The sequence below is a fragment of the Neoarius graeffei genome, chromosome 15 (genome assembly GCF_027579695.1).
Source record: "Neoarius graeffei isolate fNeoGra1 chromosome 15, fNeoGra1.pri, whole genome shotgun sequence".
NCBI classification, from domain to species: domain Eukaryota; kingdom Metazoa; phylum Chordata; class Actinopteri; order Siluriformes; family Ariidae; genus Neoarius; species Neoarius graeffei.
Genome location: NC_083583.1, coordinates 57938180 through 57951742, shown reverse-complemented (window position 1 = coordinate 57951742; position 13563 = coordinate 57938180). Strand labels below are relative to the sequence as shown.

Here is a 13563-nt window from a genome sequence, read left to right as displayed (position 1 = left end):
ATGTTCCATATGTTATTTAATAGTTTTGATGTCTTCAGTATTGTTCTACAATGGAGAAAAAATACAGAAAAACCTAGTAGGGGTGTACAAACTTTTGACTAGTATTCTATCCCAGATTTTAAAAGAATAAGATGGTTAAGAAGGAAGAACAATGAAGATGAAAACTCCAAGGTGTAGATATAATGGTGCTAAAGGAGAATTTTACACCAACATGACTGTAGAGTATTATAATATATGTGTATGTACTATATGTATAGTATAGTATAAAGTCTTATAGAGAAATGAGACAAAGACTAACTTGTACCATAGTGACAGAAAAAAATGATGTGCAGAAATGGACCTGATGTAAAGTAATAATATAATGAAGATGGAATAAAAGGATTCATTTTTAAGTGCTTTGAATTCTGAATGTATTTAAAATTGTGGACTTTGTATCTATAGTTCAACCAATGTAGTCATAAAAACAATATACTTGGTACGCAGGTGCAAAATACCAGCATTGTTGTCACTATATAAATACTTACAGACTGCACTGTGTATGCCTTTTTCTCATACTGTGTCTTTAAGTAGTACAGATGGGTATTTCTTCGGGCCCTTTATAGACTCAGACATGATGTTTCCCATCATGTTCAATGTTTCCCATCTAGCTAGTGAAGATTCTGAATATTTATGACCATTATACAAACATCTAGAAATCCTGTCAACTTAGCTTGCGTTAAGATTCACATACGAATATGTCTTAAAAGTCCTCTCAGAATTCCTCTCAGCTTAGCTCATATGTGGATAGGATTGGCAGTGATGGTTATGACATTTATGAATATGGCATATATGAATGAATCCTATCAGAAATCTTCAGGTTGTATCACGTTAGCTAGTTGGATAACAATCTGTATGATGGTCAAGAACCACTCTCATTTTCATACATGCATTCCTTCTGTGCTCTGACCTCTGCATACAGATCTTATTGGGTTAGCTTGAAAGAATTGGCTTCATTAAGGTATCCTCGCAAATCAGTCATTAATGTGTAGTTACTGTCTGTCTGCTTTCCATTACTTTTACCACTGCGATCTTCTTGCGAGCAACTGTAAAACAGAAAATTAGAGGTTATCTATTGCAACTCAGATTTTACTCAAAAACAGGGGCACATTTAGTAAAGTCACCATGTAGAAGAAATGGCTACCACAAAACTCTGCCTTTTTAAAATGCAGGTTTACCTTTTTTTCAAGCAATCTAATTGTGCTCAAAGACAACTATGTTAATCTCTTAAAATAGCTTTTAAAATTTAAAAGAAAGTATTTAAAAAGTGTTCAATTGTGTTGCCATTCTTGAAATGATCAGTTTATCTTACTGAATGAAAAGAATGTCAAATAAGTAAGTCAGCAAGTACATGGCAAAACTGTGATTAATGCAGCAGAATATTCTTATAGCCTCTGACAATCACTCAAGATAGAAAAGAAGTCACTCACCTTGGGGGTCACTATAAAATAAAGAAAGAGAAAACAATAATATTAGCACAAATAATTAAACCAATAACCAAAACAATAATTAAAAAAATTCATAAACTCAGTATTCCCCCTACCTGTCCTTTCCTTCCACCAGTAACCTATACTGTTGGATCTCAGCCTCCAGGTTGGTCTTCACCTCCAACAAGCTGTCATAGTTTTCTTTGTTGTGAGTTATATTAGCATGAATCTGCTTGAGCTTGAGCTCCAGGACAGTGATGATTTTTTGGAGCTCTGCTAGCTGTGTTGCATAGCAGGTCTCAGAGGCTTGTAGACTGGCTTCAAGGGACATCATCTGTGGAGAAATGTTTGAGAAATACTTGTGCATGATTAGTGATCTAATTCATAGCATTTAGGTCAAACTGCTTGGTAAGAAACAAACGGCATTTTGCTTTGTGTATTGTGGATCAATTTTAGTCCATTTCTCTTGGTAAATCATTTTCAATTTCCCAAAGTTAACAAGGTCCCTCTGATGAACTCACAATTTCAAAATCCTCAATTAATTAATCCTCCAATGGGATTCAAGTCAGGCAATAGGCAAGGCTATACAAGGCCTTTTGGCTGTATATGTAGGGTGCCACTGCATGCTCCAAGTGCAAAAGCATGCAGACGTGACAGAACCCCCCCCCAAAGAGCTCCCTCTAGGAGCTAAAAACCTCCTTGGTTGGCCCTGGGGAAGAGGACCTGGAGCTGAATGAAGTCTCCTCCGAGCTCCACTCTGACTCAAGCATGGCATGGCATCGGGACATGGGTGTAGGCGAAGGTTTGGGTTCAGGTTGGGCTTAGTAGGGGAGCGTGGATGCAGGTGTAGGCTTGGGTTCAGGCTTAGCTTGGTACAGAGGTGTGGATGCAGAGGGAGACTTGGGTTCATACAAGGCCATGGGTATCATCAAGAACATGGACTCTGGCATGCACTTAGACATGGATTTAGACTCAGGCTTGGACTCGAACATGGACATAAGCTTGAGCGTTGTCATGGGTTTGAACATAGGCATGGACTCAGGCATGGACATGGGCTTGGGCATGGACTTGAACATGGTCATTGACTCAGATGTCAGCATGGGCACTGACTCAAGCATGGACCTGGGCTTGAGCATGGGTATGGACTTGAACATAGGCCACTGAAGGGAGCTCTGGATAGAAAGCCTCCCATTGGCTGCTGTGTCGGCCTGTGGAGTACCAGCTTGAGCGCAGTGCTGCATGTGAGGTGTGCCACTGCGTGCTTTGACTGGCAACATGCATAGATGTGACAAACAGTCTAATTTTCCTCAATTATGGCCTACGAGGAATTGATTTTGGCACCCCTAATGTAGAAAGTGCTTGAAGGAAAAATCTGGCAAGCATTATTTCCTCCCTCTTAATATTTTCCTACTGTGCATGAAAGTCTTGAAAGTTGGTAGCACACTGTTTGCTAGGGATAAGCTTGGACTTGATGCATCATGGATTACCACTCATTAAGGCTGAAAAGTGGTATTTTGTGTGATGGAAACCACCTGGCACAACAATCCTTCTGTCTTTACATGTTGCTGCAAGCTTGATAAATTATACTCCTGTTTAATTCGCAGGAGGAGTACTTACTTTTTTGTGATGGAAATGGAACCAGCCACTCCATGGACCCCCCAAACACTCACCCCAAATATATAATTTTTAGTAGATGAAAACAGCTGATCCTATGTACAGAAAATTGTACATGACTAGTGTTTTCTTTAAACAAAGATTATATGATCTCATCTGGATAATTACACATAGGCGCCTAGTATATAAATAAATAATTTAAACTATCACTAGGCATATAAACTGTGATTAAATCAAACATAACATGTTTGTGTCTGCTGTCAGCCATGGTTGTGTGCCTACCGTTTTGATTTGGGTCTTAAGTTCAGTCTCCATTCTATGAAAGTAGCTCTTCAACTGTCTGAGCTCTGTAGTGCTGTACTCAAAATCCTCAGTCTGCTCCATAAACTTCTTTTCCACAGTAGAAATCTACAAAAAACAATGTACTTATTTAAATACCTTCTGATCACATCTTTCCACAGAAAATGTTTTGGACAAGCAAATATTTTATTTTTCTTCAGTTCATTTTGTTGGTCTGTTTGTTGTACCTTGCTTTGGTACCATCTCTCCTGGTCTCTATGCTTCTTGGCAACTACAGCCTCATACTGTTCTCGAATCTTTGTCAAAATCTGGTTCAGGTCTGTAGAGGGTGCTACATCCACAGAAACTTTCACCTGGTCTCTAGCCTTTGCCTGTATCTGAGCTTTCTCCTAAAAGACACAGCAAACACAGTTTTCAAATGTATATATGAATTTGACATGGAAGCCAATTCAACTCAGTTAGAATGGAAGATATCCACAGAAGACATCTATGGAGTATAGACCATTTTCTTGTTGGTTCTAACAAGCAACATCTTGCATATATGTATTTATCAGACATATCAGTAGCGGAAATAGATTGTGTGTGTGCATGTGTGGGTGTGGGGAGGGGCATTTAGTTAATGCAAACATTCATGTGTGGACTCTTTTTATGGACTTTAATAAGATCCGGATGTGCTTCCTATTAAAACACATGAGTGAACTAAATGCCAGTAGTAGTCGGTTTCTTTCAGTCAGGAAGTTCCTGAGATGAGAAGACCTAGAAACAAAAAAACAAAATCTAAAAACAGATGTTGTTGTTAATAATAATAATAATAATAATAATAATAATAATAATAATAATAATGCATGGTGGTGTAGTGGTTAACATGCTCGCCTCACAGCAAGAAGGTTCTGGGTTCGAGCCCAGTGGCTGATGGGGGCCTTTCTGTGTGGAATTTGCATGTTCTCCCTGTGTCTGCGTGGGTTTCCTCTGGGTGCTCCGGTTTCCCCCACAGTCCAAAGACATGCAGGTTAGGCTAATTGGTGGCTCTAAATTGACCGTAGGTGTGAATGTGAGTGGGAATGGTTGTGTGTCTCTATGTGTCAGCCCTGTGATGACCTGGCGACTTGTCCAGGGTGTACCCCGCCTCTCGCCCATAGTCAGCTGGAATAGGCTCCAGCTTGCCCCCAACCCTGTACAGGATAAGCAGCTACAGATAATGGATGTATTGATGGATAATAATAATAAGTTACATTTATATAGCGCCTTTCTCAAACTCAAGGTCGCTTTATATAGGTCAAAGAAAACAACACACACACAAAAAAAAGTTGCTAAAGAGTGGTGAGTTTATGCAGTGGTGGAGGAGAAGTGTTCATGAAACAGAAAGGTTTTGAGATGAGATTTGAAGAAAGGAAGGGAAGAGCAGTCACAGAGGGGTTGAGGGATGGAATTCCAGAGCTTGGGGGCCATGGCGCTGAAGGATCTGCCACCCAAGGTAGATAGTCTAGTGCAAGGAACAGCAAGGAGATTATGGCTAGAGGATCTGAGAGAGCAGGATGGAGTGTAAGGGGTCAGAAGATCACAGATGTAAGAAGGAGCAAGGTTATAGAGAGCTTTGAAGGTGAGTAGTAGGATTTAATATGGGACAGAACAGGTAGCCACTGAAGTTGAGAAAGAATGGGGTTGATATGAGCAGATTGTTTGGTATGGATAAGGAGTCTCGCTGGGTCAGTGGGGGAGGATGTGGTGAGATATAATTGAATGTCATCAGCATAGCAATGGAAGTTAAGACCATGGTTGCAAATAAATATGCTAATATATATATTATCCACATTCACTGGCTATGAGCAATCGCACGCTCTGATTGGCGACTCTACTACTAGGCTATCAGCTCATATACTGTGAGTAGAGAGGAACAAAAATGGTGAAGCATGTTGCTGAACCATCTGTGGATGGAATAAAAACTCTACTCAAAAACAAAACCCCAAAATTATCAAGTATTTAAAAGAAACAGAAATGGCTAAAAGAATATAGTTTGTTTGTTTATTTGTTTTCCCTAATATCTCCTGTTCCACACTCCAGTCCAGTCGGTAGCGGTAATGCACCTTTACCTTTGTTTGCCAACCACCAAAAACCCCTAACGAAGAAGAAGAAGAAAATCTCCCCAAAATACAAAAAAAGCAACAAAATATGGAATAAAAGTATTTGATGGTAAGAACATACCTTTTTTTATTTTTCAAGAATTATTATTATAGCATTTTCCACAAATTGCTACTGTCATTTCGCCGGTTTGTTTACATTCTAAGCTGAAATGATTTTGTTGGTTGTTTCGTATAAAGATTTTATTTACTGAATTTGCAAAAAATAAAAATGCTCCATTTCTCAAAATCCGGTGAATGTGGATAGAATAAAACAGTTATTCCACTCAATCTCATCATACATGGCTTATAGCCGACTCAGTTATCAGCTCATATACGACTCGATTTCGTGAAATAACTCTTTATTCCTGGTGATTATATTTTTCAGTCTGCCCCCTAATGGTGGAAGGTAAAAAGGTAAGGATGGGGTCAGTACACTTCTGGTACTATTGAGGTTTTTCACCTGACGTCACAGGGTCACATGACGCCCCGGTGTCCGCCATTTTGAAGGTCAAGCTACATACTAACGCTGCAGACAGAGAGGGAGAACCAGCTTGAAAAAAAAAACGTGTTACAGACACCGGATCCAGTGTAAATAGCTGCCGGAGCACGCTCCGGCTTGCTCCCCCTCAAATTAAGCAGCGCGCTCCGGCTTGCTCCCGGAGTGCTCCGGCCGAGGTTCCGGAGTGCGCTCCGGCTTGCTCCCCCTCAAATTAAGCAGCACACTCCAGCTTGCTCCCGGAGTGCTCCGGCCGAGGTTCCGAAGCGCGCTCCAGCTTGCTCCCCCTCAAATTAAGCAGCACGCTCCGGCTTGCTCCCAGAGTGCTCCGGCCGAGGTTCCGGAGCGCGCTCCGGCTTGCTCCCCCTCAAATTAAGCAGCGCGCTCCGGCTTGCTCCCGGAGTGCTCCGGCCGAGGTTCCGGAGGGCGCTCTGGCTTGCTCCCCCTCAAATTAAGCAGCGCGCTCCGGCTTGCTCCCAGAGCTCCGGGAGCAAGCCGGAGCGCACTGCTTAATTTGAGGGGGAGCAAGCCGGAGCGTGCTCCAGCAGCTATTTACACTGGATCCGGTGTAAATAGCTGCCGGATCATAATTACAGTAAACTAGTAAATACAGTAAAGGAAAAACTTGAGACTGAAAGGTTTTAACAGTCATCCAAATGACTGAACGTAAACATTGCTACAGTAACATACTAGCTATGTTGTTGACATTAGCTAGTGCTAACAGCTAGCTGCTAGTACACTGCTACAACACAGACACCGAGCCTAATAATACAGTTCTTGGTCATTGCCTAGTAACAGCAAATTTATAACGGGCCATGTCTCAACAGACTAAGAAGTTATTTCAATGACATTTAATAACATTTTGTTTATCCTGAGGACCGAAAGTAAATGAAAATGTGAACAAACCTTAGCTGTAATCAGATGGCGACCACCGGCTCCAGGGACGACCCGCTGATGTAGGCATGTTACCCAGCCTGACACAAAATATTTGTAGGCATCCAAACTCTTATATGCTTTCAGATCAATACCTGTGTATGGCGATGGGTTTTTAACGACATAGGTATACAGATCATGTGGGCCGAAGTCAGGTAAAGACAAGGGCTTCGTGTACTTCCGTACGTCAGTGAACAATCCTGGTGGAAGCAGGTAAACGTCGTTTTCTAAGCCTGCTAACCTCAATTTTTGCAAATACCTCTCCCTCTGCTCGCCCTGTAAATGCCCTACGTTGCTGGATAGTGAAGGTGTTTTCTGCATCTCGCTCCTTTTTCTTTTATGTTTTTCGTTTGTCGCCTTCCTCGCATTCAAACTGATTCGAGCCATGACGTCCAAAATGGCAGCCTCACATGACTTGGTCATGTGGGTGAAAAACCTCAATAGGTTTTTCTCTGTGAAGTAAGAAAATATACCCATAATTTGTTGTTATGTATCTCCTCTGATGATCTTGCTGCTCTGATTAACAATATGTGGCCAGAGGAGGGGTCCCTACAATTAAACACTGAATTTATTTTATGATAATACAAGATGTCTTATATTCAGAACAAGGCAGACAGAAAGGTAGTTTCAGTGCAAACATCCCGGGGTTGATCGATGAAGTTTTGTTATGATGAGGTATTATGTGAGATGGGTGGCATGGTGGCGTAGTGGTTAGCGCTGTCGCCTCACAGCAAGAAGGTCTGGGTTCGAGCCCTGTGGCCGGCGAGGGCCTTTCTGTGCGGAGTTTGCATGTTCTCCCCGTGTCCGCGTGGGTTTCCTCCGGGTGCTCCGGTTTCCCCCACAGTCCAAAGACATGCAGGTTAGGTTAACTGGTGACTCTAAATTGACCGTGAATGTGAGTGTGAATGGTTGTCTGTGTCTATGTGTCAGCCCTGTGATGACCTGGCGACTTGTCCAGGGTGTACCCCGCCTTTCGCCCGTAGTCAGCTGGGATAGGCTCCAGCTTGCCTGCGACCCTGTAGAAGGATAAAGTGGCTAGAGATAATGAGATGAGATGAGATTATGTGAGATGTGGGATTATGGGTATATTTTCTTACTTCACAACTAAAAACCTACAGTACCAGAAGTATACTGACCCCACCCTTCCCTTTTTACCTTCCGCCATTAGGGGGCAGACTGAAAATACTAATCATCAGGAAGAATGGCTTTTTGAAGGAGATTCCATCTGTCTTTATCTCCTTTCACCCACACACTGCATGCATTTTATTGGTCTATATACTCTATGCTTTTAATATGACACTGTATAATTTTTATGGATATTAAACTCAGAACTATAAATTTACCATGAAGTAACCGTGTTTCCTCACAATAACAGTACTACCTTTATATACTGTACTGTGGTTTTATATGGCAAATATGCCTACTACATATTTAGCCTACAACTTTAGTGTCCTGCAGTTACTGTGTTTATTATTCTTTCCATGATATTTCCATGGTTTTACTATGATGCTTATGTCCAATGTAATAGTATAAATTTAACAGGCATACCATAGTAACCATGGTTGTGTTAAACTGTAGTTTGCAAAACATGGCTTTCGTTTGTCGAAAAGAAACCAACCAATGTCAAGTAAAAACTTCAATTTCATGTAAATTTTATGTAAAATGTAGTATTCTGAAGTAAACCATCAGTTTGAGAGTTAATGAAAGGGGAAACTGCAGGCAGAACAGATTACAGGAGAGTAGAAACGGGGGGGACAGCACTGCATTAGTCATACACTGTTTTCCCTACAGAGACCTCAGTGTTTTGGTTAACTTTGTTGAGCTAGCTGAAAGTAGCAACAGGATCAGTCTAAATCGGAACCTTGTAGCCAGATCATGTTCTTTTACAGTTTACACTATCTGTACTGTTTCTTAAAGGGTATTTCACTGACTGAAGTCATCTGTGGTATTGCTTTTTAGATACACAGCATATTTTTGCACTTTATTTAAATGATTATGAATTAAATTTCACTGGGGAAATTCATTTCTATTACATTTAGTCAAACTATGGATAAATATCAAGATTTTAATTTGAATGAAAGTTTTCAAGGATTAAAGTGGGAAATGGGTGGAATGTGTGCACTGCACATTCCAGTTGTATCTGTGTGGAGTTTGCAGGCAGTGCTGGAATGCTAGGGCAAATATGAAGATGGACACACCTTTCTTGATGGTAGACACAGCATGAGTGAGAATATCAGCTGCTACTTTAGCTGTCTTCATTAGCAAAGTTTAAAAACATTTAGACTTGTAAAGAACCATATGCTGTGACAGGGAAAAAAAAGTGTCAACATTATAATACAAGATATTAACACTGACTAACCATGTCTCTCCACTTTTATTTTATCACAAACAAAAGTTAACTTCATATAGAGAACTATCAGAATATTATCTGAGGTATATACAGTATGAGGAAATAAATGACAAGTGTCTATACCTCTTTATGGTCCTTCTCAAGAATGATTTGCTCCTCCCTCAGGTTTTCATACTCTATCTTCAAAGTTGAGCAGGTTAGGGTAATCTCATCCATGACCTTCCTGAGCTTGGCAGTGTCCATCTGCACCGATGTACGGATGACGAGTTCTAACCCATACCTAAAGTGAGGTAAAAGATGAGTAATGAAATAAAATCTGCAAAATTAGGCAGCGACGCACTTATTCTAAACACACATATTTTGTTCACTTACTTGTTTCTGTAATCACCAGCAACTAGACTGGCATTTTGAATATTTATTTCAGTCTCACTATTGGACATAGAGATGTGCTGAATCTGGAAAATGAAGAAAGTATTCTTATCAATGTCAGCTAATATTGTTTATACTAGGGACCCTTGTGGGCTGTTAAAGTAAAAGGGAAATAAAGTCTCATCTCATTATCTCTAGCCGCTTTATCCTTCTACAGGGTCGCAGGCAAGCTGGAGCCTATCCCAGCTGACTACGGGCGAAAGGCGGGGTACACCCTGGACAAGTCGCCAGGTCATCACAGGGCTGACACATAGACACAGACAACCATTCACACTCATGCTCAATTTAGAGTCACCAGTTAACCTAACCTGCATGTCTTTGGACTGTGGGGGAAACCAGAGCACCCGGAAGAAACCCACGCGAACACGGGGAGAACATGCAAACTCCACACAGAAAGGCCCTCGCCGGCCCCGGGGCTTGAACCCAGGACCTTCTTACTGTGAGGCGACAGCGCTAACCACTACACCACCGTGCCGCCAGGAAATAAAGTAAGAAACAAAATGTAATTTTTGAGCAGGGTAGATAATCTTATTTACCAAAATCAAGTGTTGGCTACAAGTTTTTGTTGCAACAAAGAAGGAGCACATCTGACACAACTAATCAGTTGAACACTGACACAAACCTGTGTGTTCCTGCTTAACTGAAACAAAAATATGCAGCCACATTGGCTTTTATAAGATATCCTATGTCCTTATGCAGATAAGATACCCAAGATGCCTTCTCTTACAAAAGTTACATTTGTAGCATATTTTAGAAGAAGAAAATGTCTTTATTTGTCACATATACATTACACCACAGTGGCATTCTTTTCTTTGCATATCCCAGCTTGTTAGGAAGCTGGGGGTCTGAGCACAGAGTCAGCCATGATACAGTGCCCCTGGAGCAGAGAGGGTTAAAGTGCATAACAAGGGTAAATTCAGGAGCAAGATCAATGTAATTCTCCTATTTTATATTAAACTTTGGTCAAATATCTGTCACATTTTGCATTTTGTGCAATTTTTTTTTACCTTGCACAATACCAGAAAAATTCAGTTAAAATCAAGCCATTTGAGGCGAATTGGTCTGCCTCTGAAAAGACTTGGCATTTGGATTTCCAGGGAAACATTGATTTTCGTGACGCCACGTGTGGGACGCCTCCCTCTGAATCCTACGTCAGCGTTGGTTTGTTTATGAGAAAACAATTTGGTGGTTTTCTGCAAATTTCTTCAACGTTATCACGTAATTATTAAAATGGTTAACAGATGTATCGTAGGAGGGTGTAGCAACACCAATCTTGATGGGATTAGTACTCATCATTTCCCACATTGCGCTCAGGTGACAATTCCATATTTCAACGCAAAATCGCTAGCTGCTAAACTTGGCCTACACAGGCTGTGCACTGAAACTGTGCAAGCTCTTGCAGCCTGCTGGCGCTTCCGCAGATGACATCACGAATCTGGCTCCAGACTCCCTTGGGATTTTTCCAGACACGTTTTATTTTATTTTTTTCTGCTGTAGACATGGCCTTGTGCAAAATTACCCTTCTAGGATGAGTGTGTAAAAGGACATTCTTTCATATAAAAAAAAAACAAATTGGGTCCAGGATATGCACTTTAAGGGTTTTGCTCAAGAGCCCAACAGTAGCAGCTTGGTGGTTCTGGGGCTTGAGCCCCCAACCTTCTGATTCAGTAAGCCATAGCCTTAACTGTTGAGTCACCACGGATATCAACTAATTGCAGTCATTTTTAACCTTTTTCATTCACACTTTGCAAATTCTAAAATATGTAAGACAAGTGAAAAGGACCACAGAGAAAGTTTTAAGAAAAGCAAAATTCAACCAAAGGGTGATTAGTTAAGGATGATTAGAGCAAATGAACCTGTCAGTACACTATGAGAATGACAGTAAGATATAGCAGCTCTGATTGATAAACTGACTTTGTCCCCGAGGTGTACAAAAACATGCTTAAATATGCTTTTAATCAATTTTTAATGAATGTGACTGTGCAATGTAATATCAGGGGTACTATTAAATGGAATACACAATATATGCAATATATGGGGCTTTTGGGGTTATATTTACATCAGGCAAGTGTAAAAGTATGCTACTAAATGAGAAGAAAATGGTGCTGTGTCTTGCATCTTGGTCTTTAAAGTTGATAATGAATTTACTGAATTAACAGTGTGTTTGATACATATACACTACCGTTCAAAAGTTTGGGGTCACTTTGAAATGTCCTTATTTTTGAAAGAAAAGCACTGTTCTTTTCAATGAAGATCACTTTAAACTAATCAGAAATCCACTCTATACATTGCTAATGTGGTAAATGACTATTCTAGCTGCAAATGTCTGGTTTTTGGTGCAATATCTCCATAGGTGTATAGAGGCCCATTTCCAGCAACTATCACTCCAGTGTTCTAATGGTACAATGTGTTTGCTCATTGCCTCAGAAGGCTAATGGATGATTAGAAAACCCTTGTACAATCATGTTAGCACAGCTGAAAACAGTTGAGCTGACCTTCCTTTGAGCAGATTGAGTTTCTGGAGCATCACATTTGTGGGGTCGATTAAATGCTCAAAATGGCCAGAAAAATGTCTTGACTATATTTTCTATTCATTTTACAACTTATAGTGGTAAATAAAAGTGTGACTTTTCATGGAAAACACAAAATTGTCTGGGTGACCCCAAACTTTTGAACGGTAGTGTAGGTGAGCCAAAATTAAGATAATTTGTTAATGGATTAAATGTTAAATCAAAAATGTAAATAATCAATTATTGCCTAGATTGCTATACAGTAATGGAATGAGTTTTGTGCACTGTTAGTTAACAGCCTCAATCCTGTATTCTCATGCAAAAGTATTTATTATTTGCTTAGAGACATACAAAGGATAATTTTAGGCTTACATTTGTCCAATTTGGAGTTCAAGTTACATTATAATATTACAACCATTTCTATATGACCCATTCTACCTTTTTTCTAGCCTTACCTGATCTTGCAAGCTTTTAATGGTAGCCAAGAATCCTGAGTACTCATGGAATGCCACAGTGTGGCTTGCACACCACTCCTTAATCTTCCTCTCCAGTTCAGCCTTGTTACTCTCCAGAGAATGCACCTTCTGTATAAAGGAAGCCAGACGAACATTGAGATTCTGCATGATGACTTTTTCATTGGCTGAAATGTCAAAAGTGAGGCCATCATCAGGGTTGCATTGCCAAGAAGAGCCATCAATTAACTCAGGCCTGGAAGATGAAATGCGGGTTCCTTGGCCCCTGGAACCTCCATACACACTGAGTGTCTTGGTGCCATAAGTTTTAAAACACAAAGGCATGTTGCTGTCCTGGTGGAGACCTATATAAAAGAGTAGATGGAACTAAAGAGTGCCTGGTTGCATATTGCGTTTAAGTACCTGGTAAGAATTTGTAGGTTGTGTCCTGTATATGATAAGACAGGTGTATACCCCTACATTTCCATTTATGGCAGTAGTATCCTTTCCGGTTATATACCCACAGTTCCTTGCAACCAGTGACATGATAATATCACGAATGGCATCCATATCCATTAGCATGAACCTCTTCAAAGACACTCACTCACTCACTCAACCATTTTATCCTGGTCAGGATTACAGTGGATGTGGACCCTATCCTGAAAAAAAAAGTCCATACATCCTTTATTTGTATGTTTTTTCTGGTCACAACCAGCCAAAAGCAGGTTTTGTCACTTTGTCAAAATATGTTGAGAATGCAGATTTTTAGATATGAAACATTTTTGTCAGAAAACTACTCGTGCAACCTGTTGGAGGGGAAATATTTAACTAAACTGAGCTTTCCTAGAACAACAGATATTACCATATAGGGTATGCAAAGCAACACTTGTGCTTCA

At 40.4% G+C, this 13563-nt stretch overlaps 1 protein-coding gene across 1 annotated transcript; it reads right to left on the bottom strand.

The window, feature by feature from the left end:
• Window positions 1-306: 306 nt before the first annotated feature.
• LOC132899654 (keratin, type I cytoskeletal 13-like) lies at window positions 307-13033 on the bottom strand. The gene is made up of 8 exons (XM_060941704.1): window positions 12671-13033; window positions 9649-9731; window positions 9400-9556; window positions 3605-3766; window positions 3360-3485; window positions 1580-1797; window positions 1467-1477; window positions 307-1082 (listed from the first exon to the last, which is right to left on the bottom strand). The coding sequence occupies exons 1-8, from the start codon at window positions 13010-13012 to the stop codon at window positions 1018-1020; spliced, it is 1164 nt and encodes a 387-aa protein (XP_060797687.1). The 5' UTR covers window positions 13013-13033; the 3' UTR covers window positions 307-1017.
• Between the last annotated feature and the right edge of the window lie 530 nt (window positions 13034-13563).